Source organism: Symphalangus syndactylus, chromosome 18 (assembly GCF_028878055.3).
Source record: "Symphalangus syndactylus isolate Jambi chromosome 18, NHGRI_mSymSyn1-v2.1_pri, whole genome shotgun sequence".
Lineage (NCBI taxonomy): Eukaryota > Metazoa > Chordata > Mammalia > Primates > Hylobatidae > Symphalangus > Symphalangus syndactylus.
This window is the reverse complement of record NC_072440.2, coordinates 57951194-57978655: the sequence shown is the minus strand read 5'-3', so window position 1 is coordinate 57978655 and position 27462 is coordinate 57951194. Positions and strand designations below refer to the sequence as shown.

Genomic DNA, 27462 nt, shown 5'->3' with positions numbered 1-27462 from the left:
TGTTTTTCCCCTGAGATCATGAACAAGACAGGTCTATCTACTCTCACCACTTCTATTCGACATTGTATTGAGATTCTAGCCAATATAATCAGGCAAGAAAAGGAAATAAAAAACATTCAGATTTGATATAAAGAAGAAAAGTTGCCTTTATTTGCAAAAAAATGTTCATCTAAGTTAAAAATCTGATGGAATTTGCAAAAAAGCTGCTGGGACTAATAAATGAGTATAATAAGGTTGAAAGATACAAGATAAACATAAAAAACATATTACTAGCAAAAAACACCTGGACCTTGAATTTTTTAAAAATACTATTTACAGTAGCATAAAAATATGAAATAGAGTAAATAGAACAAAAAAGTATGTTAGGCCTATACAATTAAAGCTACAAAACGTTGCTGAGAAAATGCTCTAAAGGTCTAAATAAATGGAGATGTATACCATGTTCATGGGTTGAGAGACTCAATACTGTCAAATATGTCAATTCTTCCCAAATCTACAAACTCAACATAATTTCAGTCAAAGTCTCAGTAGGCTTTTCTGGTAGAAATTTACAAGCTGATTACAAAATGTATTAGAAATGCAAAGGCTTAGAATAGTCAAAACAACTTTGAAAAAGAGGAACAAAATTAAAGGACTTAAATGACCTAACTTTAAAACTTATTATAAAGGCACAGCAATGAAGACAGTGTGGCATTGGTGTACAAATAGACAAGTAGTTTAATAAAGCTGAACAAAGAGTCTAGAAACAAACTCACAGATATGTGATCAATTTTCAACAAAGGTGCAAGCTGGACATCATCAAAATTAACCTCTCTCTGCTCTTTGAAAGACACTGTTGGCTGGGCACAGTGGCTCACGACTGTAATCCCAGCACTCTGGGAGACTGAGACAGGTAGATTGTTTGTGCCCAGCAGCTTGAGACCAGCCTGGGCAACATGGCATAACCCTATCTCTACAAAAAATTAGCTGGGCGTGGTGGCACACGCCTGTGGTCCTGGGAGGCTCAGGTGGGAGGATAGTGTGAACCTGGGAGGTTGAGGCTACAGTGAGCCGTGATCATGTCACTGTACTCCAGCCTGGTGATGAGTGAGACCCTGTCTCAAAAAGAAAAAGAAAGACACTATTAAGAGAATAAAAAGAAAAGTCACAGATTGAAAGAAGATATTCATTAAATCACATATCTGATTTTAAAAAGACTCGTATCCAGAATATATAAAGAACTCTCAATGCTCAATAATACGAAAATAAAGAATTTTTAAAAGAGTGCCCATGGGGAACAAACAATTGAAATGGACACTTGATCAAAAAAACACGTATGGATGACAAATAAGCAGGTGAAAAGATGCTCCATAGCATCATTCATTAGGGAAATGCCAATTAAAATCACAGCGAGACCACTACACACCTATTAGAATGGCTTAAATTTGAATAACTGGCAATACCAAGGGTTAGTGAGGATGTGGAGCAACTCAACTGGAGCTTTTAGGTACTGTTTTACAATCACTTTGAAAAACAGCTTGGGCTAGGTGCAGTGGTTCATGCCTGTAATCCCAGCACTTTGGGAAGCTGAGGCAGGTGGATCACCTGAGGTCAGGGGTTCGAGACCAGCCTGACCAACATGGCGAAATCCCATTTCTACTAAAAATACAAAAATTAGCCAGGTGTGGTGTTGCATGCCTATAATTCCAGCTACTCAGGAGGCTGAGACAGGAGAATTGTTTGAACCCGGGAGGCAGAGGTTGCGGTGAGCCGAGACTGTAACATTGCACTTCAGCCTGGGCAACAGGGCGAGACTCCATCTCAAAAAAAAAGAAAAACAGCTTGGCAGTTTCTCTCATACTTCACATACAATTACCTTGAGACCCAGCAAGTCCACTCCTAGGTATCTAACCAAGATAAATGAACACATATGGCAATACAAAAACATGTATGCAAATGTTCATAGCAGCATTATTTATAATAGCCCCAAACTGGTAACCAACTTAATGTCCATCAACAGGTGAGTGGACCAACAAGTTGTGAAACATACCTAGCAGGAAAAAGAAATGAACTAGTAATACGCACAATGACATGGGTGAAGCTTAAATTATTATGTTGCATAAAAGAAGCCAAACCAAAAAAGAGTACATACAGTATGATTTCATTTGTATAAAATTCTATAGGCCAGGTGAGGTGGCTCACGCCTGTAATCCCAGCACCTTGGGAGGTCGAGACAGGAGGATTGCTTGAGTCCAGGAGTTCAAGACCAGCCTGGGAAGCATAGGGAGACCCCATCTCTACAAAAAATAAAAATTAGCCAAGTGTGGCAGTGTGCATCTGTCATCCCAGCTACTTTGGGAGGCTGGGGTGGGAGGATCGCTTGAGCCCGAGAGTTCAAGGCTGCAGTGAGCTATGATCATGCCACCACACTCCAGCCTGGGTAACAGAGTGAGACCTTGTCTCTTAAAAAGAAGAAAAATCCTAGAAAATGCAAAATAATCTATAGCGACAGAAAGCAGATCACTGTTTGCTTGGGAATCGGGAGAGAGGTGGGTGACCAAGGGGAATGAGAAAACTTTTGGGAGTGGTGGATAGATTCACTATCCTGATTGTGGAGATGATTTCCCAGGTGAAGACATGTCAAACTGATGAAATTGTACACTCTTAACTGTGTACAGTTTATTGTAACTACAGGCCAGGCGCGGTGGCTCACGCCTGTAATCCCAGCACTTTGGGAGGCAGGGGTGGGTGGACTGCTGAGCCCAGGAGTTCCAGACCAGCCTGGGCAACATGGGGGAAACCCCGTCTCTACTAAAAATACAAACAACAACAACAACAACAACAAAAACTAGCCAGGCATGGTGGCACGTGCCTGTGGTCCAAAGGATCACTTGAGCCTGGGAGGTCGAGACTGCAGTGAGCCATGATTGCACCACTGCACTTCAGCCTGGGTGACAGAGTGAGATGGGGAGGGGAGGGGAGGGGAGCCTCTCTCCTGCCTTAAGAGGGGAGTCAGGATGCAAAGCCAGGTCATCTGACCCCGAGCCTGTGTCCTTACCTGGCTGTCTCCTGCCTCCCAGTCTGCACCCAGGATGATCCCTTTGGGGCCCTAAATGGTGCTCAGATTCCCCTGGGAATATGTGCAGGGCCTGGTGTATATGATCCTACGTGAGGCTTTTTGTTTGTTTTTGAGACAGGGTCTTACTCTGTTGCCCAGGCTGGGTGCAGTGGTGCAATTATAGCTCACTGCGGCCTCAAACTCCTGGGCTTAGGCAATCCTCCCACCTCACCCTCCTGAGTAGTTGTGACTATAAGTGCATACTAACACATCACGCTAATTAAAAAAAAAAAATTGCAGAGATAGAATCTCGCTATGTTGCCCAGGCCAGTCTCAAACTCCTGGTCTCAAGCGATCCTCCCACCTTGGTTTCCCAAAGTGCTGGGATTATAGGCACACACCACCACACCTGGCCCCATATGAAGTATTTGTAAGACTTCACCTTCATCTGACTATGGTAGTGATAGTGACAACGATGAGGATCATTTTTCTTTTCTTGTTCCATGAGCCTCAATCACCATCAGCTCCCTGAGAACAGCTCCTAGCTCCTATAATGGCATATTCCTACCTCAGGGCCTTTGTAGAGGTTGTTTCTTTACCCAGGGACACCTGGATCATCATACTTCATCAATTAATTGCTCTCATCCTTCAGTTTTCAGCTTACAAGATTTTCTTTTCTTATGCTTGTAATCTCAGGGTTTTGAAAGGCCGAGACAGGAAGTTTGCTTGAGGCTAGGAGTTTGAGACCAGCCTGGGGCAACATGGCAAGCTCTTGTCTCTATTAAAAAAAAAAAAAAAATAGCTGGGCAGGGTGGTACACTCCTGTAATCCCAGTTACTCAGGAGGCTGAGGCAGGGGGATCACTTAAACCCAGGAGTTCCAAGCTGCAGTGAGCTGTGATCATGCCACTGCACTGCAGCCTGGACAACAGAGTGAGAACTTGTCTCAAAATAATAATAATAATAATAATAATAAAAAGGCTGGGCGCGGTGGCTCACGCCTGTAATCCCAGCACTTCGGGAGGCCAAGGCGGGCCGATCATGAGGTCAAGAGATTGAGACCATCCTGGCTAACATGGTGAAACCCCGTCTCTACGAAAAATACAAAAAATTAGCCAGCCGTGGTGGCGGGTGCCTGTAGTCCCAGCTACTTGGGAGGCTGAGGCAGGAGAATGGCGTGAACCCGGGAGGCGGAGCTTGCAGTGAGCCGAGATCAGGCCACTGCACTCCAGCCTGGGGGACAGAGCGAGACTCCGTCTCAAAAAATAAATAAATTAATTAATTAAAAAAAACATTTTATAAGATCTGTGGCCCTATCTGCCAGGCCCTGTCATCTAAATTATGGCCCTATTGTCCTCTCTCTCTCTTTTTTTTTTTTTTTTTTTTAAAGACAGGGTCTTGTTCTGTCATCCAGGCTGGAGTGCAAGGATGCAATCATGGCTCACTGCAGCCTCAACCTCCCTGGCTCAAGCAATCCTCCTGCCTCAGCCTTCTGAGGAGCTGGGACCACAGGCATGCACCACCATACCCAGGTAATATTTTAATTTTTGCAGAGACAGGATCTCACTATGTTGCCCAGGCTGGACTTGAACTTCCGGCCTCAAGTGATCTTCCCGCCTTAGCCTCCCAAAGTGCTGGGATTACAAGTGTGAGTCACTGTGCCCAGCCTGTTAGGTCCTTTCAGACACCCTGCCTCATTCCTTTTTATGACGTGCAGTCACGCAGTTATCTGACCGTGGGTTTGTGTGAGTCTGTCTTTGAGGCTGGTCGTGCTGGCTCCTGCATTTCCAACACAGAACCTGAGCTTCGGCCCAGAGTAGGTGCTCTGTAAACATATGTGGGACGAGTGAGGACATTCCCTGGATGATGCCTGGGGTGCCCAGGCCACGGAGCTGCCATTGAGTCTCCTGGGGGTTAAGGTCCACCACGTTCCACTCAGCAGGAAAAATTCAGAGCTGACATTAATTCAGACCCCACATACATGATTCTTACTGAGTTAGACACCAAGACAATCTCGCCTTTTGTTGGGACTGTGGGAGTCTTACGTACGCCTAGAGAGAAGCCAGTCTAAAATCAGTCGCTTTTTGAAACCATCAGCTCGAGAAATTAAGGATTCTGTCAGCGTGCCCTGAATTTCTGGGCCCAGCAATTAATTCCTTCTAGATTAAAGGATTGTTGTGTTCCTGATACATTATTATGCGGAGTGGGCTTGCTGTGAATTTTAAAACTTTAACCAGAATCCTCATTAACTGGGACCTTTTATCTGTGTGCAACTTCTAGAAGAGGCCGGTGGCTAGAAAGTGAGCTGATGCATCCAAAAAACACATTCCGGGTGTCCTGTTGCATATTCAGTCCAGGCAGCTGTTCTCCTTTCTGATGGAAACAGGGCCATTTACTTACAATGTGTCTGGTGCCGGCTGTATGTTGTACATTGCGCCATTGAATCATCACCTGCTCGATCAGGCAGCCACCATCATTGTTAGCTCCAGCATACAGGTGAGAAGACTGGGGTTGAGAGAGGTGGGGTCCCTGCTGAAGCCAATGGGTGGCCCAAGTCTATCCGACCTCCAGGCCCCATGCTTGGCTCTCAGCTTCTGTTGCTTTCCGCTCTCCCTGGATGGTGAAGACCACTGTGCGGAAGGATGATCACAAGGCCCTTTGGGCCACCATCCAGCCAAGAGCTATTTCATCTGTGCTGGGCATGAGGCTCCGAGGGAGTAGGGAGGCCCGAGGGAGCAGACCCAGTCGTGTGTGAGGCTGACTCAGGGGCCAAGAGCTCCATCCTCTGGGAACACCCACGGGGTTCAGGGTCCAGGGAGGCCAGCCCCCGCTGTCTATCATGAGCAGGCTCTGTCCCCTCCCTAGCATCAGTCCTCTTCCTGCCATATGTCTGGGAACCTCAGCTTCTCTCAAGCAGAGTCCAGCCTAGCTGGAGTCTCACTTTGTTGCCCAGGCTGGAGTGCAGTGGTGCCATCTCAGCTCACTGCAACCTTCGTCTCCCAGGTTCAAGCAATTCTTCTGCCTCAGCCTCCCGAGTAGCTGGGACTACAGGTACGTGCCACCACGCCTGGCTAATTTTTGTATTTTTCGTTTTGCCATGTTGGCCAGGCTGGTCTTGAACTCCTGACCTCAAGTGATCCGCCTGCCTCGGCGTCCCAAAGTGTTGGGATTACAGGCGTGAACTATCGCGCCCGGCCAGCCTGGCTGTCTTGATGGCAGAACCGGAGCCCAGATGCAGCCCTTTGAGGGAGAGACTTCCAGGCCCTATGTCAGATGCTTGCTGAACATCTCCAAATGAGCCTGGGTCTCCCGGCATAGCAGCAACTTCCCACTTTGGTTTACACAGGTTTATATACACACTGTGTTTATGCACACAGCTACTTCCTCACCCCTGCGTGCCTGGAACCAGCGCTCTCCAGCCCAGTGTGCACCCCAGGCCAAGAGCCAGGCCATCACTCCCACAGTGGGCTTCCCCTAGGGCCCTGGGATCTTCTAGAAACCTTAGAAACTCAAAAGGAGTCAGGATTCTAGGAGTTCTGGCATCCCTAAGTAAAGTGCCCTTTTCGAGCTCCCCAGAGAAAGATTGGAGGAGCCAGGCAGCCCCAGAGAACAGTCCGCTACTCACTGTTGGCGAGCGTGTGGAGAAATTAGAACGCTTGCGCGCTGCTGGTGGGAATGCAAAGTGGCACAGCTGCTGCGGAAAACAGATGGTGGTGCCTCAAAAAATTAAACATAGAATTATCCATGTGACCCAGCAATTCCACTTCCAGGTATATACCCAAAAGAATTAAATACACCAATTCCACTTCCAGGTATATACCCAAAAGAATTAAATACACCAATTCCTCTTCCAGGTATATACCCAAAAGAATTAAAAGAAGGCCGGGCGTGGTGGCTCACGCTTGTAATCCCAGCACTTTGGGAGGCTGAGGCGGGCGGATCACGAGGTCAGGAGATCGAGACCACGGTGAAACCCCGTCTCTACTAAAAATACAAAAAAATTAGCTGGGCGTGGTGGTGGGCGCCTGTAGTCCCAGCTACTCGGAGAGGCTGAGGCAGGAGAATGGTGTGAACCTAGGAGGCGGAGCTTGCAGTGAGCCGAGATTGCGCCACTGCACTCCAGCCTGGGCGACAGAGCAAGACTCTGTCTCAAAAAAAAAAAAAGAATTAAAAGGAGGGTCTCAAAGAGATCCCATGTTCATAGCAGTATTATTCATAATTGCTAAAATGTGGAGAAACTCACATATCCATCAATGGAAGAATGGATAAGCAAAATGAGGTCTGTCCATTCAATGGAATATTATTCAGCCCTGAAAAGGAAGGCAATTCTGACACAAGCTACAATGAGAATGAAGCTTGAGGACATTATGCTGAGAAAATGAAGCCAGTCACAAAACAATAAATACTGTATGATTTCACTTATATGGCATACCTAGAGTAGTCAAAATCATAGAGACAGAAAGTAGAATGGTGATGGCTGGGGAAAAGGGGTAATGGGGATTATTGTATAATGAAGACAGAGTTTCAGTTTTACAAGATGAAAAGGATTCAGGAGATGGATGTTGGTGATGGTTACACAACACTACAAAGTTCAGTTAATTCCACTGAACTGTACCCTTAACAATGGCCAATTTTGCCAGGTGCGGTGGTGCAATTATGCCTGTAATCCCAGCACTTTAGGAGGCTGAGGAGGCGGGTGGGGGAATGGCTTGAGCCCAGAAGTTCGAGACCATCCTGGCCAACAAAGCAAAACCCTGTCTCTACAAAAAAAAATACAAAGATTGGCTGGTTATGGTGGCGCATGCCCATAGTCCCAGCTACTTGGGAGGCTGAGGTGGGAGGATCGCTTGAACCCAGGAGGTCGAGGTGGCAGTGAGACATGATCACACCCCTGCACTCCAGCAGGGGTGACAGAGTGAAACCCCGTCTCCAGAAAAAAAAAAAAAAAAGGTAAATTTTGTTATATTTTGTAGTGAGCAGAATGGTAAAATTCCACTTAAATGGAGTACTTAATATCGTCAACATTGTAGAGACAAGTAGAATGAGGGATGGGGGAATGAGGAGTCAGTGTTGAACCAATACAGTTTCATTTGCGGAAGATGAAAAAGTTCTGGACGGGGGTGATAGTTGCACAACAATGCGAATGTACTGAACTGTATGCTTTAAAATGGTTAAAATAAGTAAAATGGTCAGTTTTCCAGCCTGGACAACATGGTGAAACTCCATCTCAACAAAAAAATAGAAAAATTAGCCAAGCATGGTAGCACATGCCTGTAGCCCCAGCCACCCTGGAGGCTGAGGTAGGAGAATCACCTGAGCCCAGGGAGGTCGAGGCTGCAGTGAGCTATGATCACCACACTGCACTCCACTCTGGGTGACACAGTGAGACCCTGTCTCCAAAAAAAAAAGTCAATTTTACATTATTTATTTTACCAGAATTTGTATATAAAGAAAAGAAAAGAAAAGAAAAGAAAAATCTGAAGTTCCCCTTCATTAAGCAGCCTGCTATTCTCATGATCCTAGTAAATCCTGGTGGCGACATTTCAAGGTGCATTCTGGGATTGTCCTCAGTTTTCAGGTGAGAAAGCCAAGAGAGAGAGGTGACATGAGCAGCCTGAGGTCACCCAGCAAGTGGCAGGGCCAGGATTCCACCCAGGACCGCTGACTGCACCCAGCCACAGAGGGAGAGGCCCCCTTCCCTGACGGCTCCCCGAAAATCCCACTCAGATTCTCCTGGCAGGGGCCAGCAAACAGGATCCAGATGGCGGTTCACCCAGTTAGGACAGGGCCTAACTTGAAACCCCTCTGCCAGGATTTCCAAATGCATCCCAGATTTCTGTCCTGGAAGTGTCTGGTGCCCTCCTGCTGGGGCAGTAGGGGGCCGAGGAGCAGCCAGGCCTGGCCGTGGGCCTGGGCAGTGACTGGGGGCTGGCCAGGCTTGGCACTGGCCTCGGGTCCATCTCCTCGGAGCCCCTGGGGGATCCCGCCAGCCCTAGGAGGCCCAGTTTGCTCTGACGGTGGATTTGTCTTATTCCCACCTCTGCAACAAAGCCCCACAGCCTGCCTGGCTTAAACAACAAACACTTATTGTCTCACTATTTTGGTGCTGGAAGTCTGAAATCAAAGTGTGGGCAGGGCTAGTTCCTTCTGAGGCTGAGAGGGAGAGCCTGTTCCAGGTCCCTCTCCTGGCTTTGGGTAGCCTCTAGCACTCTTTGGCTTGTTGGTGGCCATCTTCTCTGTGTCTTAACATCATCTGCCTCTGCGAGCGTCTGTCTCTGTGTCCCATTTCCCCTTTATATAAAGACACAGCCACATTGGATTAGGGGCCACCCTTGTGACCTCATCTCAACATATCATCTGCAAACACCCCATTTCCAAAGAAGGTCCCATTCACGGATCCTGGGGGTTAGGACTTCAACATCTTTTGGGGGTGGGACATAATTCAAACCATAACACCATCCCACAATGCTGTTACTCTTCTCAGCTGCCCAGGAGGCCAGTGGGGAACATTCTGGGGATTGGAGATGTTTGCAAACTGAAATGGCATTTCACATACTCTCTACGGTTTTATGAATTGTTAACTGTTGCCGCCACATACTGAGTGCTTGTTTGCTGTGTGCTGGGCACTCAACGTAACTCCCCAGTCCTCAGCTGCAGGGTGGCTGCTATCATCCCATTATACAGGTGAGCCAGGCTCACCTGGGAGGAGTCACGCGCTCAGAAACTCATGGCTGATTATTCCCATCTGTGGGATTCATCCCACCACCTGTCTGAGCAGAGGCCCTGAGGTTTCTGTAACTCCTCCTATTCCTGAACACATTCCCCATTCCCATCCTGTGTTCCTTCCTTTGACCCCAAACAACTTGAAGTTGGAGGAATTAAGTGCAAATGATTGCAGTTGGGAGTAAAAGACACTGCCTGGGAATTCAGGCAGAAAAGATGTGTGAGGGGGTGGCCTCCCTCCTTCCTTTCCTTTTTCTTTTCTTTTCTTTTTTTCACATTCAAACAACTTCAGATTTTAGAGGTGAGAAAGGGCCAGGTGAGGTGGCTTATGCCTGTAATCCCAACACTTTGAGAGGCCAAGGTGGGAGGATCCCTTGAGGCCAGGAGTTCAAGACCATCCTGGGCAACACACCAAGACTTCATCACTACAAAAATGAGATTTTAAAAAATTAGTCAGGCACGGTGGCACATGCCTATGGTCCTAGCTACCCAGGAGGCTGAGGCAGGAGGATTGCTTGAGCCCAGCAGACAGGACTGTGGTGAGCTGTGGTCATGCCGCTGCACTCCAGCCTGGGTGACAGAGCAAGAATTTGTCTCTAAAAAAATATATATTTTTAAAGGTGAGAAAAAAGTGTTCCCCAAGACTATGAGGAAGGAAGATGGGAAGAGGTGGAAAGTGAAGAGTAAGGTTCAGGCTCATCTGACCCTTATACCCTCCTCCCGCCCTCAGAAATGCTGCCATTCTAGTCGGGCGTGTTGGTGGGCGCCTGTAGTCCCAGCTACTCAGGAGGCTGAGGCAGGAGAATCGCTTGAACCCAGGAGGCAGAGGTTGCAGTGAGTCAAGATTGCGCCACTGCACTCCAGCCTGGGCAAAAGAGTGAGACTCCATGTCAAAAAAAAAATAAATAAATACAAAACAAAAAACGAACACTGCCATTCTACAGGGAGCAAAATAGGAGCTATGTGGCCCTGCCCAGGCTGAGCTCCCAGTCCAGAGAGTGCATCCAGGTGAACCCCACCACTATAACCTGCTGCCATAGCCCCCAAGGGGCCCCTAACATCTCAGGTTGTGAAAAGAGGTTTGGGGTGGGGGCAGGGCACCTAAACTGAGACTTGCGGGTAAGCAAAAGGCACTCAGGTGAAGCCTGGAGGAGGAATGCCAGGTGGAGGGAACAGGGAGATCAACATGGAGGAGCTCTGGAGGCAAGAGAAAGCTTGGAGCCCTTTAGGAACCGGGGAAAAGGTCAGTGTGGTGGGAACAGGGTGCCTGAGACGCCAGCAGGGCCAGGCCATGGAGCTTTGCAGGTCAAGCGTGAGCTGCTTCCAGATGCCCTGGGAGCCACTGTGAGACTCCAAGTAGCAGGGGACGTGGGTCTGGCCTCCTCTGGCTGCAAGGGCTGGAGACCAAGGACGCCTGGAGACCAGGGCAAGGTGGCCCAGCTTGAACAATGGCGGTTGGGGTAGGGAGGTGCGGTGGGTTGAATGGTGGCCCCCACCAAAACATAGGTCCATGTCCAGGAACCTGTGAAGGTGACCTTATTTGGAAAAGGGTCTTTGTAGCTATAATTGAGAATTTTGAGTGCCTAGGTGCAGTGGCTCACACCTGTTATCCCAGCATTTTGGGAGACCGAGGCAGAAAGATCACATGAGACCGGGAGTTCAAGACCAGCCTGGGCAACAAAGAGAGGCCCCATCTCTACAAAAAATTGAGAAACTAGCTGGATGTGGTGGCAGGTGCCTGTAGTCCCAGCTACTCGGGAGGCTGAGGCAGGAGGATCACTTGAACCCAGGAGTTCCAGGCTGCAGTGAGCCATGATTGCACCACTGCACTCCAGCCAGGGCAACAGAGCGAGACTCCGTTTCAAAAAAAAAATTAGCTGGGCGTGGTGGTGGGCACATGTAATCCCAGCTACTCGGGAGGCTGAGGCAGGAGAATCGCTAGAACCCGGGAGGTGGAGGTTACAGTGAGCCAAGATCATGCCATTGCACTCCAGACTGGGCAACAGGAACGAAATGCCATCTAAAAAAAAAAAAACCGTATACCCATTTGCAGTGAATTCCCCATTCTCCTGCAGACCCCACTGCCCCACCACCAGCTCCTGGCAACCACTTTCTGTCTCTGTAGATTTCCCTATTCTGGGTATTTCACGTAAATGGAATCATACACCACGTGGCCTTTTGCGGCTGGCTTCTTTCACTGAGCATAATGCTGTCAAGGCTCACCCATGTTGCAGCATGTGTCAGCACTTCATTCCTTCTGAACAATATTCCGTTGCATGGATGGACCACATGTTGTCTGTTCAATTCATCTGTCGACGCACATTTGGGTTGTTGCTGCTTTTTGGTTCTTACAGATAATGCTGCTGTGAACACTCAGGTGCAAGTTTTTGTGTGACCCTATTTCCATTTCTCTTGGTTAGATATCTAAGAGTGGTGAATGTGGTTTTATTAAATTCTTTTATTAAAAACTTTTTTTTTTTTTGACAGGGCCTCAGTCTGGAGTGCAGTGGTGTGATCTCGGCTTACTGCAACCTCTGCCTCCCTAGTTCGAGTGATTCTCCTGCCTCAGCCTCCCAAGTAGCTGGGATTACAGGCATGGGCCACCATGCCTGGCTAATTGTTGTATTTTAGTAGAGACGGGGATTTTACCAGTATGGCCAGGCTGGTCTCAAACTCTTGACCTTAGGTGATCCGCCTGCCTTGGCCTCGAAAAATGCTGGGATTACAGGTGTGAGCCACCGTGCCCAGCCAATGAATGTGGTTTTTAAATTAAAAATAACATATGTTTTTTATTTATGTATAATTTATTTCTTTTTAGGTTTAAGTATTTTTCAGTTTGTTAAAGGGCCATGCTAATCTGCTCTGTATTGTTCCAATTTTTAGTATATGTGCTGCCAAAGCCAGCACGTGTGTACTTAATTACAAAAGTGATTCGTTAGAGATCACCAAAGTAACAAATTGGAAACCAGAAAATGTTTCTCACCTTTAAAATCTGTTCTGTTTGAATGTGTATGTGCGGCCTTATTGACACATAATTCAAATACCATACAAGGCCAGGCATGGTGGCTCATGCCTGTAATCCCAGCACTTTGGGTAGCTAAAGTGGGAGGATCGCTTGAGCCCAGCAGTTCAAGACCAGTCTGGGCAGCATAGGCAGACCTCATCTCTACAAAAAAAAAATTTTTTTTTGTTAGCCAGGCGTGGTGGTGCACACCTGTTGTCCTAGTTGAGGATGAGGCAGGAGGATCGCTTGAGCTTCAGAAGTCGAGGCTGCAGTGAGCCAAGATTGTGCTACTGCACTTCAGCCTGGGTAACAAAGCAAGACCCTGTCTCAAAAAAATAAAAATTTTAAAAATGTTTAAAAAGAAGATATTGAGGTCGGGCACGGTGGCTTAAGCCTGTAATCCCAGCACTTTGGGAGGCTGAGGTGGGCAGATCACCTGAGGTCAGGAGTTCGAGACCAGCCTGGCCAACATGGCGAAACCCCATCTCTACTAAAAAATACAAAAATTAGCCAGGCATTGTGGTGCACACCTGTAATCCCAGCTACTTGGGAGGCTGAAGTGGGAGAATTGCTTGAACCCAGGAGGTGGAGGTTGCAGTGAGCCGAGATCACGCCACTGCATGCCAGCCTGGGTGACAGAGCGAGACTCCATCTCAAAAAAAAAAAAAAAAAAAAAAAAAAAGATTGACACACCCATAATGTTCCCAAAGATATCTGGTGTGTCCCGCCCTGCACATGTGCGTTTGCTAATGCTTACCCTCATGGCATGTGACACAGCAATTGTGTGGATGGAAATTGTGACAGCTTCTGCCCTGTGCAGAAGGCAGCCTGTGTCAGGCTCCTCTGATCCCACATGTGCCCACCAGTAATGACCCATTCAGTGCAGATTAGACATAAAACCAGCTTTGACTTCAAAGGACCAAGCAGCTAAGAGTAAGAGAAAGAAGGAGGATTTTCAGCTGCTTGGGGGTGGGGAAAGATGTTCAAAGGGCTGGAACCTCTCTTTCTTTGGCAAAAAAGAAGGCCAAAAAAACCTTCCAAAGGAAAAAAAAAAAACCTCTGGGGAATCATTATATTAGGATGGATGGATTATGAGTGATTTATTTTCTTTTTTAAAAAAAGAGCTTTAATGATATTATATTGCTATTATAATGTTTTACTACTAAAAAAGATTCTAAGAAGCCTCTTAGGGTTATGGATGAAAAAGAATGATTTTATAAAACTCAGCAATTCTTAAGAAGAGTACAGCCAAAAAAGCTTTCTCACTCCTTTATAGTTTCTTCCAATAACTGGCTCACTAAGTCAGAGGCTGAGCAGGCAGACAGCCACAGACCTAAGGGAAGCTATGACCATCTCATCTGCAAGAATGAGAGTGGCCTGGTGCGGTGGCTCATGCCTGTAATCCCAGCACTTTGGGAGGCCAAGGCGGGTGGATCACGAGGTCAGGAGATCAAGACAATCCTGGCTAACACGGTGAAACCCCGTCTCTACTAAAAATACAAAAAAAATTAGCTGGGCATGGTGGCAGGTGCCTGTAGTCCCAGCTACTTGGGAGGCTGAGGCAGGAGAATGGCGTGAACCTGGGAGGCAGAGCTTGCAGTGAGCCGGGATCACACCACTGCACTCCAACCTGGGTGACAGAGTGAGACTCTGTCTCAAAAAAAAAAAAAAAAAAAAAAGAATGAGAGTGACTTAGAGCACATAGGAAAAAGCATGTAAGAAAAGGCATAAAAGGTTTCTCTCTTTAAAATCATTGTAAAAAAAAAAAATCAGGAATTCTTGATCATTCATGATTAGTAAGAAAGGCTGCACCTAAATGTTTGTTGTTGTTGTTGTTGTTGTTTTAATTTTATATTATAAAGACAAGGTCTTGCTCTGTCACCCAGGCTGGAGTGCAGTGGTATGATCATGGCTCACTGTCACCTCGAACTACTGGGCTCAAGTGATCCTCCTGCCTCAGTAGCTAGGACTACAGGCCACCATGCCTGGCTCATTTTTAAATGCTTTTTAGGGCTGGGGTCTTGCTACATTGCTCAGGCTGGTCTCAAACTCCTGAGCTCAAGTGATCCTCCCGTCTCAGCCTCCCAAAGTGCTGGGATTACAGGTGTGAGCCACCACCCCTCTGGCCAGTGTTTGCCTTTTAAAATATCTCTCTGTGTAAGTATCCAATCTCAAATTATATTTTCTCTATTGCAAAAATAATTCGTACAAGCATCCCTCCTTACACAGTGATTGATAGTTCTATTATGTAGGCTCAAGTGTTTTAAAAACAGTTCCACTTATTCTAAAAAGTACTATGAAATAGAAAAATATACTTATCTACTCAGAAGCACAGTCTAGAGGTGGCAGAATGCCTGGCACAGAATCTACTTTCCACTCCTTCACCCAGTACACATTGTGAACTGATTACAGAACTCTTCTCCACTAATCTAAAGACTGTCTCTCTAGCCTCTCTATCCCTTTTTGTTCTTCTAAAAGGCAACTTGTAGGAGTGGATCAGAGCTGGCATCCAGGAGGGTGTGTGTTGGGTGGGGCGCGGGGGTGGGGGCGGAAATCTCATCTCTGTGCAGGCGCAAAACTAAGACGCCGCCCAGTGGTGGAGCTTTCTAATTGCAGGCACAGTACTTAGAGGACCACAGCAAGACAAAAGGGCAGTAAATGAATGAATAATTCAGTCTAGTCTTCTGTAAATACATCCCTCCTAGAGAAGAGTTTTGAATTTTAACCTGAATTTTCTTTGCTTTAGGGATTTTAAGACTGGCTAATAGAAGCATTTCAGGTGACAGTTGGTAGCAAAGGGCCTTTAGAAAACCTCAGATTCTGGTTGGGCATGGTGGCTCACATCTGTTATCCCAGAACTTTGGGAGGCCAAGGTGGGTGGATCACTTGAGGTCAGGAGTTCGTGACCAGCCTGGCAAACTTGGCAAAACCCCGCCTCTACAAAAATACAAAAATTAGTTAGGCATGATGGTGGGTGCCTGTAATCCCAGCTACTCAGGAGGCTGAGGCAGGAGAATCACTTGAACCCAGGAGGCAGAGGTTGCAGTGAGCCGAGATTGTACCATTGCACTCTAGCCTGGGTGACAGAGTGAGACTCCATCTCAAAAAGAAAAAAGAAATGAGAGCCTCAGATTATTTTCCCAATATCCTCTTTGCCAAAGGCTGACCCTTCTTGCTGTCCCAAGCCTTGCATCCCCAGCCTGCTCAGATTCTTCACTCTGCAGTCTATATGCAACATGCTTTGGATATAACCTATGTACTGTTTCTTGATCAGTCTGTGCCAGCACTGGGCAAAGAAATCCACGTGCCTCACTTAGATGCTCCTGGTAACAACTTGCCCTGAGACAAGTACCCTATCCCCATTTTCCAGGTGAACACACTGAGGCTCAGAAAGGGGAAGCAATTTGGCCATGGTTACTTAGTGACTCACTCAGGAACAGGCAGGATTGAAACCCTTTCCTGGCCAACCTGGGCCTACAGGCCCCACAACATTAGCCCCATGCTGGGTCCCTCTTTGACACCAGGCCACCCTTCTCTTGCCAGGAGTCCCAGGTCAGCTGTGCCCCTGGGAATGTCCCACCAGGGCTGGGTATAGGCAGCCCAAATGGGCCAAGGGGTGCCTGTCGGGAGGGAAAGGGGACGGTGTAGGGTCCCAGAGCCAGTTCTGGACCTGCACTATGCTGGCGACTGCCCTAGGGTTCTGCAGCCAGAGTTTGAATATGGCTGCTGCTAGCTGTGCAACAGTTTGACACCCTCCCTGGCCTCCCTTTCCTGTGTCAGACCCCTCCTCTAGGGGCAGCTGTGATAATGCGTGCAGTCACATAGATAAAGGCTCGGGGCTGACAAGTGGAAAGCAGGTCAGTGGTCGCCCCTTTATCTCTGTTTCTAACACTGTCTCCTTCTGTGTGTGTGTGTCTCCCTGTACTACTGTCTGTCTCTCTGTCTTTCCCTTCCCCTCTCTTCCTTTTCCTCCCTCCGAGGGGTCAAGGGAGGACACAGGACACAGCCAGCTTTGGCTTTGTGAGGCCCCAACTTGCAGACGTAGGGCAGGCCGGGGGGTGGGGGGAACCCTGGCTGCCCACCAGCCCACCTCCTGGGACAGGCCCTTCCCTCTGGTCAGGCCCCCATCTCCCCTACTCACCGCTCTGAATAGCCTCCACTCAGGTGTGTCCCGAGCAACTGGGAACCCTGGGCCATTGCCTGCTGAGGACAAGGACACTGGGTCCCTCCTGGGAGAGCATGGAGGGGGTCATCTCCCTTAGGAGCCACCCTCACAGCTTCCCAGGGCTGGGGCTGGGGCTGGGGCCCGATTCAGAGGAACTCCTGAATCAGCCCTGTCACTTGTGGTTCCTCTACCCCATCTTTTTTCCTGGAGGTGGAAACCTACATGGAAACCTCCACACAGCACTCAGGAGCACTCCTCAGCTGCGGACAACAGCTCCTGGAGCCTGGAATGGCAAGGGCTGCTGTTTTACAACAAACCACACACACACACCACAGACACACACACAGACATATACACAGACACAAACACATATACAGACACACATGCAGGTGCACACACACACAGACACATAGACACACACACACTTCATTTTTAGGGCAAAGGGTATGCCATGCATACTTTTTGGCGCTAAATTTTTTTCAAACAGCGCAAAAGGATTCATAATGAAAACTAATACCTGAGGCCCAGGTGGGCAGGTCACTTGAGGTCAGGAGTTGGAGACCAGCCTGGCCAACATGGTGAAACCCTGTCTCTACTAAAAATACAAAAACTAGCCCAGCACAGTGGCGTGCCCCTGTAGTCCCAGCTACTCAGGAGGCTGAGGCAGGAGAATCGCTTGAACTCGGGAGACAGAGGTTGCAGTGAGCCGAGATTGTGCCACTGCAGTCCAGCCTGGGTGACAGAGCAAGACTTCAACTCAAGAAGAAAAAAAAAACCTAACACCCTTGGTCCCTCAGTTCACCTTCCTGAAGGCAGTCAGTTTCTTGTGAATCCTTCTTTTTTTTTTTGAGACGGAGTCTCGCTCTGTCACCCAGGCACCCAGGCTGGAGTGCAGTGGCGCGATCTCGGCTCACTGCAAGCTCCGCCTCCCGGGGGTCACGCCATTCTCCTGCCTCAGCCTCTCTGAGTAGCTGGGACTACAGGCATCTGCCACCACGCCCAGCTAATTTTTTGTATTTTTAGTAGAGATGGGGTTTCACCGTGTTCTCGATCTCCTGACCTCGTGATCCACCCGCCTCAGCCTCCCAAAGTGCTGGGATTACAAGCGTGAGCCACCGCGCCCGGCCTCTTATGAATCCTTCTAGAGAAAGTGAATGCATAATTCAAATATTAATATTGATGAGTATATATTCCTGCAATTTTCCCCTAAATGGCAGCATCCTTTACTTACAGCTGTACTAACTTCCTTCACTTAACAGGTGATCTTGGAAACTAGTTCCATATCAAAACACTTAGATCTACCTCATCTTTACGTACATATAATTCACATGTCAAAAAATTTACCCTTTAATGTGTACAATTCAGTGGTTTTTAGTATATTCAGAGCTGTGCAACTGTTACCACTACCTGATTGCAGGACACTTTCATCACCCTAAAAAGAAATCCCACACCCATGAGTGGACACCCTCGCATCCCTTGCCCTCAGTCCCTGGCAACCGCTAATCTGTCTTCTGTGTCTATGGATTTGCCCAGTGTGGGTTTCTTTTATAAATACAATATAAGGCCTTTCATGTGTGGCTTCTTTCACTTAACATAATGTTTCCAAGGTTCCTCCGTGTTGTAGCTTTTTATCAGTGCTTTGTTCCATTATTTATGGTGAATATTCTATTGTATACATATACTACATTTTCTTTAGCCCCTCTTTCTTTTTTAACAGCAATGTGGTATTCCACTGATGGATGTATTTAATTTTTTTTTTTATTAGACAGGGTCTCACTCTGTCACCCAGGCTGGAGTGCACTGATGTAATCATAGCTCACTGCAGCCCCGACTGCCTGGGCTCAAGCAATCTTCCCACCTCAGCCTCCCGAGTAGCTGGGACTACAGGCATGTGCCACCTTGCCCAGCTAATTTTTGTATTTTTTGTAGAGATGGGATCTCGCTATGTTGCTCAGGCTGATGTACCTTAATTCACCCGTCTCCTGCAATGGGCATTTAGGTTGCTTCCAGTCTTTTGCTACTGCAGATAGTGCTGCAGTTAATTTCCTTGTGTTTTTTGCAAATATACCTGTAAGAAACTTCCTCGATGTAAAATTGCTGGGTCAAAAGGGTATACATCTTTCAGTTTTATGTATTTACCAACTGTGCTCCAAAGAGGGCACACACGAAGGCGACATTTTCCCCATACCCTTGCCAACCCATTTTATCAAAAACGTTAAGTCCTTACCATCAGCTTTGCATTGTGATTTTCATTTGAATTCTTTTTTTCTCTTTCTCTTTCTTCTTTTTCTTTTTTAAAGACACGATCTTGCTTAGGTGTGCACAACCACAACCAGCTAATTCTTAAATTTTTTGTAGAGATAGGGGTCTTGCTATCTTGCCCAGGCTGGTCTTGAACTCTGGTCTCAAGTAATCATCCTGCCATGGCCTGCAAAGTGCTGGGATCATAGGTGTGAGTCACCACACGTAAGCACATTGCTCTTCTTTTGAGTGAAGCCTTTTCATTCTGAGTTAGTCGTCTGTTCACAACTTTTATTCATTTATCTATTAAGTCATTGATCAAATGTTACTGATTTGTAAAAGCTCTTTATATGTGGAGAAAATTAGCCTTTTTATCTGATTTAGACATTGCAAAAATTTCCACAATTAATCATATTACAGTTGACATTTGAACAATATGGGGATTAAGGCACTGATCCCCCTCATGCACACTCAAAAATGTGCACATAACTTTTGACTCCCCAAAAACTTTACCACTAACAGCCTACTGCTGACCAGGAGCTTACTGATCACATAAACAGTCCATTAAGGCTGGGTGTGGTGGCTCACACCTGTAATCCCAGCACTTTGGGAGGCCGAGGCAGGTGGATCACCTGAGGTCAGGAGTTCAAGACCAGCCTGACCAACATGGAGAAACCCTGTCTCTACTAAAAATACAAAATTAGCTGGGTGTGGTGGCACATGCCTGTAATCCCAGCTACTTGGGAGGCTGAGGAGGAGAATCGCTTGAATCTGGGAGGCAGAAGTTGCAGTGAGCCAAGATCACGCCATTGCATTCCAGCTGGGGCAACAAGAGTGAAACTCCATCTCAAAAAAAAAAAAAAATTAACACATATTTTGTATGTTATTATATGCAGTATTCTCACAATAAAGTAGGCTAGAGGAAAAAAAATGTGGGTAGGTGTGGTGGCTCCTAACTGTAATCCTAGCACTTTGGGAGGCTGAGGTAGAAGGATCATTTGAGTCCAGGAATTCAAGACCAGCCTGGGCAACATAGCAAGACCCCATCTCTTAAAAATACGAAAAAAAATTTTAAAAAGAAAATGTTATTAAGAAAATCATAAAGAAGAAAAAATATATTTGCTATTAAGTGGAAGTGGATCATCATAAAGGTCTTCATCCTTGTCTTCATGTTGAGTAGGCTGAGGAGGAGGAGGAAGAGGAAGAGGAATGGGTGGTCTTGCTGTCTCAGGGGTGACAGGGGCAGAAGAAAATCCACATATAGGGCCGGGCGCGGTGGCTCACGCCTGTAATCCCAGCACTTTGGAAGGCCGAGGAGGGCGGATCATGAGGCCAGGAGATCGAGACCACGGTGAAACCCCATCTACTAAAAATACAAAAAATTAGCCGGGCGTGGTGGCGGGCACCTGTAGTCCCAGCTACTCGGAGAGGCTGAGGCAGGAGAATGGTGTGAACCCGGGAGGCGGGGCTTGCAGTGAGCCGAGATCGCGCCACAGCACTCCAGCCTGGGTGACAGAGCGAGACTCTGTCTCAAAAAAAAAAAAAAAAGAAAATCCACATATAAATGGACCCATCAGTTTAAACCCATGTTGTTCAAGAGTCAGCTGTGTTTTTGTTCTATACAGAAATTGTGGCCTGGCACAGTGGCTCACAATGTAATCCCAGCACTTTGGGAAGCCGAGGTGGGTGAATCACCAGAGGTCAGGAGTTCGAGACTGGCCTGGCCAACATGGTGAAACCCTGTCTCTACTAAAAATACAAAAATTAGCCAGGCGTGGTCATGCATGTCTGTAATCCCAGCTACTCAGGGGGCTGAGTCAGGAGAATCATTTGAACCCAGGAGGTGGAGGTTGCAGTGAGCCAAGATTGTGCCACTGTACTCCAGCACTCCAACCTGGGTGACAGAGCAGACTTTGTCTCAAAAAAAACAAACAAAAAAAGAAACAAACAAAAACAAATTGTTATGCACCCAGATGTATCTTGTACAGCTTCTAGAGCTGTATGTGCCCTAGAACTCTTAGAAAGATTATAAAAAGGGCTCAGCATCTGTGCCTATTTATGATCCATCAGGGGAACCACACAAATCAACAGATGTCCCCAGCCCAGAATGCTGTGACTGGTGAACCCCAGTGGACACATGGCCCAGTGTTGGGGGTGTGAAACATCCTTCTAGAAGTGGAGTGGGGATGATGTCTGAGCTGAGACTGAATGGTGAGCTCAGGCAGGGTGAGTGGGTATTGGCAGGCAGAGGGGACAGGGCAGGAAAACCTGCAGACAGACGGAGAGACATCCCCTAGCCCACCCTGGGTCTGGGGGTCTGTCCCAGGGTCTGGGGACAGTGGGAGGACAAGCAAGCTGGGCCATCTTCAGTTCTCAGCCTGAGGGGGACAGGGAGACTGGAAGGTTTTCCTCTCAGGGTTGCTTGGCTCCATTTGCCTTTGGGAAGATTCTGCAGGACTGAAATTATCAGAGGAGACAAGAGGCCATCGAGGAGACCGATGCCACATCCCTTAAGGGGGCGGAGGCTGGATGGGATGGAGCCAAGGAATAGACACAGGGAAAGATGACCCAGACTTAGCCCTGCAAGGCTGACTGGATGGTGGGACAGGGACAATCTATAGTCAGGTCCCCCTCCCCCTATATAGCTGTCCATCCACCTAAGACTCCCAGGACCAAGCCCCAGGTGAGGAATCCATTCCCCCCGGGCCCAAGGGCTCTGTCTAACGGGGCTGCCCAAGCATGATGTATTCCAGCCCCAGGCAGCCCAGAGCCCACGGGCAGCCATTGCCAGATGCATGGGTGGGCAATGGAGGAAGGACAGGCTCCCCACCTTTGGCATGGGATGGGGGTCTGAGGGAGGCCAGAGTCTGTGAGGTGCTGAGAACGGATGAGGCTTGGGATGGTGGGGAGGTGGTGCCCCGGTCCTGCCCCCTCTGCTAGGCTCCTACAGGAGCCGAGACCAACCACCTAGGATCCTCTTCCAAAAGAGTCCCTCTTTCTGTCTGTCTCTCTTTCTGTCTCTCTGTCTTTCCATCTGTCTCCTATGAAAGATGAAGACATCTCTCTAGATCACTTTGTCTCCCTCTCTCTCTGGCTACCTGGCACACTCTCCTCTTCTGAGAGTCTCTCACTATATCTCTCTGTCTCTGTCTCTGACTTCTCCTCTCTCCCCACCACTCTCATTCTCCTCCTGCTTCTCAGCACCACCACCACCTCCCCATTCATCCTGGAGCTGTCAGGTGGGGCAGGCCCACATGCTCATGACCCAGCAGGTGCCACCCGGGACTGGCAGGGCTGGTGGGCTGCTCCAGGGCCTCTGCTCTGAGGGGCTTCTCTGGTCTGCCCTTCCCTCCTGCCAGATCCGTCCAACCACAGGGACTCACAGCTGCCACTTCAGATGCATCCAGCCGGGAGTGGGCTTCACCTCGCTGGGGTGGGAGATGGACAGCTTCCCATACAGAAGGTCTTAGGCCACGTTCCTAGGCTGTGGTCACCAAACATTTCCCTCGCCAGCCTAGAAGTTCCACTACCAACGATTTAGGGTTTAAATGGCAGGAAGCTCTGTTAACTCCCCCTCCTCCCAACATCAAACATTAAACACATCAGTCATTTACATTCTAGTAAGAGTGAGCCAAGAGCTATTCCCTCTACCCCCTAGTTGGGTGGATGCTGCATATGGAGATATTGTTCATCTATTTTTGCAAGAGGAGATGAAAGAGAAGCAGAGGAAGGGACCTGGGAGAAGGCAAGTAGGGCAGAGGTCGGGGGTCAGAAAGGGGAGGATTTAGGAGAAATTCTCAGAGGAGGAGAAGGGGGAACAAACGTTGCTAAGGAGAAAGCCTCTCATTTGTCCATTCCTGCGCAGTCAACAAAGCACAGTTGCAGGAAAGTCCCCGAGTCCTCACATCACCCCCATTTTCCAGATGCAGAAACTGAGGCTCTCTAGATCACATAGAACATCCAGGTCTCCTCACTCCAACAAGAGGTGCCCTGTCCTGCCATGCTCGCTTATGTCTGGCCCTGTCATTCTGTTGTCGTCCCCCTGTACTCCCCTCAAAGATGCAAAGCGGGAGATTCCAGAGGACAGGAAGGCCCTCCCGAGCCCTAATTTATGATTTTCTGACAGCTTCCTTCCTCCCACTACTCCCTTCCAGCCCCAGTCCCAGCTCTCTGGGGAAAGAATGAGCTGAGTGAATAAGAAGGGCAGCTCCATGGAGCATAAATAACTCGGCTGGGCAGCTGCAGGCTGCCCAGGTCTCCCAGCGCCCCGACCGAGGCCCTGCAGGGTGCTCCCATCTCTGAGAGCCAGGGACAGGAGGGCCAAACCCCCGATCAAAAGTGCAGACAGCAGCCATTGCTCTTGGGCCCTGTCCTTTGTCTGGTCAGCAGCTTTTAAGGCTGTGGCCTTACACGGTCCCTTCCCTTTCATGGTGTCCAGGCACTGCCTTGGCAATTAGGCCTGGGCCCCTGGGGGCTGCGGCCATGGGCTCTGGGCACCCCTCGGGCTGCTTCCTCACCTATGGCACAGGCATGATATGGGAAGAGTGCCTGGGCTCACACAAGCTAGTGTGTGCACAGGGCTGATATGATGGGGCACACCCAAGCTGGAGAGACAGTCCCGTAGGACACAGTGGGAGGTAAAAGTCCCTTAGCTACGGCCCCAAGAGACTTCACAGGGGAAGGAGGCTGCCGCCCAGGTTGTCTGTTAAGAGGATAAAACATTTCCTGTTTGGACTAGGCCAGGGTGGATGCGTCAGTGAATCTGCCCCAGACGGGCTGTGTTTTCCGGATCCCATGGCCTGCCCTGGGAGGATGTCTGTGTGTGTCCCTGTGAGGTCCACCTGGGTGTGGGTCCAGGTCTGGGTATGTGTCCATACATTCTCTCTGGCCTCATCAGCCCCAAGATGGGACTCCAAATGTGAGCCAAGTTATCTCTTACCCCAAAGAAGCCCCACTTCAGGGCTCAGCCAGTGGGTGGCAGTGTGGTCTGGTGGGTAAACTCATAGGCAGACGCCCATCACTCACTAGCCATGAGCCCCACACCTGGGGACAATAAGGCTGCCTCCCGGGTGGCGGAGAGGATCGCAGCAGACAATACAAGCAAAATGCTTAGCACAGCGCCTGGCACACAGTCAGCGCTGGGGAACGGAAGCTGCTGTCGTTACTGGCGGTTGTGGTCTGGTCTTGGCAGTGGAAAGGACCAGGCCCCCAGGGGGGAGGCCCCGCCCGCAGGGACAGGCCCTGAGACCTCAAGCCAGCCGGCCCCTCTCCTCTCAGTTTCAGCAAACATTGAAACCTCAAATAATCAAAACCCCAGGCCCCCACGGCATTTCCTGCCTTTCCACTCAACTAGGAAAGAGGACCAGAAAGCAGGCTGTTATCCAACAGGAAAGTGAGCCCTTAAACGGGGGCTTCAGCTGTGCCCCAGGGCCACTGAAGGGGAGACCTGAAGTTTTCACACTTTCCCAGAAGCTCAGACTCTTGAGCCAGAGGGATCTTTAAAGTCCTGTGTGAGAGGGTTGCTTGAGGCCAGGAGTTCAAGACCAGCCTGAGCAACAGAGCAAGACCCCATGTCTACAAAAAATATTAAAAATGAGCCAGATGTGCTGTCATACACCTGTAGTCCTACCTAATCAGGAGGCTGAGGCAGGAGAATCGCCTGAGCCCAGGAGGTTGAGGCTGCAGTGAGCTGAAATCGCGCCACTGCACTCCAGCCTGGGTGACAGTGTGAGACCCTGTCTCAAGAAAAAAAAAAAAAAAGGTCCCATGGCTTGTTTTTTTCAGGCAAAGAAATGAAGCTCAGAGAGGGGAAGTGACTTGTCTCGGGTCACACAGCTCCCAGAGGTTGCTCTGGAATTGACACCCTGGCCTATGGGTCACAGGGCTTGTGGGGTGGTAACCCTCAGGTCACACAGCCACAAGGTCTGTCTATAGTGATAAATAAATACCCTGGACCCGGGAATCCCAGCCTCAGCAAGGACAGGCCCCTCTCTGATGTGAAAATGTTGATAACAGCTTTTACCAGGAGAGTCTCTTGCTGGGGAAATTCTGCACGGCCTGAGTCTGCCACAAGTTTGATGGCATTGGTTAAGAAATGTGGATGCCATTAATCGCAGGAGCATCTCAAACATGTTGCAAACAGACCTAGCAGTGCCTCCTCATTCTGTGGCACCCATCTGACACCCTAGACACCTCTCAGTCCCTCCAAGGCATTATCTAGTGCTTCTTCCTAAATAGCTGCGTGTTAAACAGCTGCATGTTTGAGCTTCCTAAACAGCTCAAAGCACCCCGTGGAGTGATGGGTTTTTTTTTTTTTTTTTTTTTTTTTGAGACAGAGTCTCGCTCTGTCACCCAGGCTGGAGTGCAGTGGCGCAATCTCGGCTCACTGCAAGCTCCGCCTCCTGGGTTTACGCCATTCTCCTGCCTCAGCCTCTCCGAGTAGCTGGGACTACAGGCGCCCGCCACCCCTTCCGGCTAATTTTTTGTATTTTTAGTAGAGACGGGGTTTCACCATGGTCTCGATCTCCTGACCTCGTGATCCGCCTGCCTCGGCCTCCCAAAGTGCTGGGATTACAAGCGTGAGCCACCGCGCCCGACCCGGTGATGGGTTTTTATCTGGGCCCCTTGATTGGGGTTTCAGACAGGACTGGCATCCTCTTGGAGGCATGGCTCCTCAGGAGTGACGAATTATCCAGGGTGTTAAGTCATTGATCTAGCTGTGTCAAAACCAAGGGCTAACCAGAGAGGTACGAAGCTGCATTTCTTGGAGGTCAGAGAGATGGCACAGGAGATGCGCCAAAATATCACGTGAAAAGGAGGGCAACAGCTCCCCAAGGGGGCACCATTGGCACCATGGTGATGTCGCTGGAGGGAGAGGGAGCCCTTGGGGGACCATGCGAAGTAGGGGAGAGTGGGTGACAGGCCATTACCATGGTATCTCAATCCTTCCCACACTCCTGTAAGGAATGTACAACTGTCCTCCCTGCAAAAGAAACACTGAGGCTCCGAGAGGGGCAAGACTTGCCTGAGCTAACTGGAGCAGAAGTAGCAGAGGCAGGGTTTGAACCCGGCTCTCACTACCTGTCCCTTGGGACAGGGCATCAGCTTTCTCTATGTGGACACACTGGTGATGGATCCCCCATCCTGCCTGCCTGCCTATGGTGGCCTGTGCTGCCTGCCCCTGGTGAGTCCAGGAGGGGCAATCCAGTGACTGGCAGATCCTTTCTGGGGAGTGTTTCTAGAAGGGACCGTGGGTCTGGACAAGCCATAACAGGAAGGAGCCAAGGTGGGCAAGGGCTTCCCCAGACCAGGCCTAACTACTGCCCATCGATCCAGGCAGAAGGCGGGGTTAGAGACTGCCCTGGGAGATTGGGGGTCTGGGTCCCCTCTGATGAGAGCTCTGGTCTCTCCCCATAAACACACTCCTATCACAGACACACACATAACACACATGCACATAAATCCACATCAAGCATGCACACACATCCATCATACACACATACGACACACACATGCACCCCTGCACACACACACTACGCTTACATATACCTTTGTGGTATGTGGAGCCATTCCTCCAGAAGCCCATCCATGTACCCCAGATGAAGAAACCACTCAACACCAATTCTTACCTTGTTACATATGGTGAAATCAAGGCATAGACCAAAGTGCTGTGGTTAAGAGCTGATACTCTCCAAAGTCAGGCGATCTGGGTACAAATCCTGGCTCTGCCAAATCCCTGCCATGGTGCTTTAGGTAAATGACAGCTCCTCTCTGTGGCTCAGTTTCTCCACCTGTAAAATGAGAATAAGAACAGACACTGCACTTATGGGGTCAGCCCAGATCTCCTCCTAGGGAGACTGTGAGTGCCTGGGCCTCCATTTTCTCTTCTGTAAAATGGGGATATTGTGCCCAGTTCGAGCAGAGTGGCTTGAAGATTCACCTGAGATACAATGTGAAGTGGCCGCGGTGAGGTGCCCAGTACACATGGCGCGCACTGCTCAGGAAGCTTTCCCTGGAGGGCTGGATCCCGCAAAGGTGTCGAAAAAGGAGGAGTCCCCGATATCATTCGCTCAGGTGAGGTGGGTTCGGGTCCCAGCTGCGTGTGGGACCGTCGCCCGGGCCTCAGTTTCCCAGTCTACAGCCCGTGGGAGGACACCTCGGAGCTGGCACCCTGCCCCTAAAAGGGCCCCGCGGCGCAGGGCGCAGGGCGTGGGGCTCAGGTGGACACCTGGCGGGCCTCCTGGCGGGGGCGCCCTGGCCGCCCGGGCTCCTTCCGGGTTGGCAGCGGCGGCGC

At 49.1% G+C, this 27462-nt stretch overlaps 1 protein-coding gene, 1 long non-coding RNA gene and 1 other non-coding gene across 6 annotated transcripts in view; 1 reads left to right on the top strand and 2 right to left on the bottom strand.

Annotated features, from left to right (window-relative positions):
• Window positions 1-5368, top strand: part of KREMEN1 (kringle containing transmembrane protein 1) — a 122764-nt gene extending 117396 nt beyond the window's left edge. Inside the window, exon 10 of the mRNA XM_063623407.1 lies at window positions 5317-5368. Within this exon, the coding sequence (XP_063479477.1) occupies window positions 5317-5340 (24 nt within the window). The 3' untranslated portion in view covers window positions 5341-5368. The remainder of the gene's footprint in view (window positions 1-5316) is intronic.
• Window positions 694-27462, bottom strand: LOC129468610 (uncharacterized). 4 transcript variants are annotated; one of them, XR_010117115.1, is made up of 4 exons: window positions 27109-27462; window positions 26798-26959; window positions 19156-20350; window positions 694-1094 (listed from the first exon to the last, which is right to left on the bottom strand). It is a non-coding gene; the product is annotated as an uncharacterized lncRNA (long non-coding RNA). The 4 variants fall into 4 exon arrangements; XR_010117114.1 differs by having other exon boundaries at window positions 19156-20535; window positions 27109-27457; XR_010117116.1 differs by having other exon boundaries at window positions 19156-20532; window positions 27109-27448.
• LOC129468685 (U6 spliceosomal RNA) lies at window positions 12555-12666 on the bottom strand. The gene has a single exon (XR_008652765.1). It is a non-coding gene; the product is annotated as a U6 spliceosomal RNA (small nuclear RNA).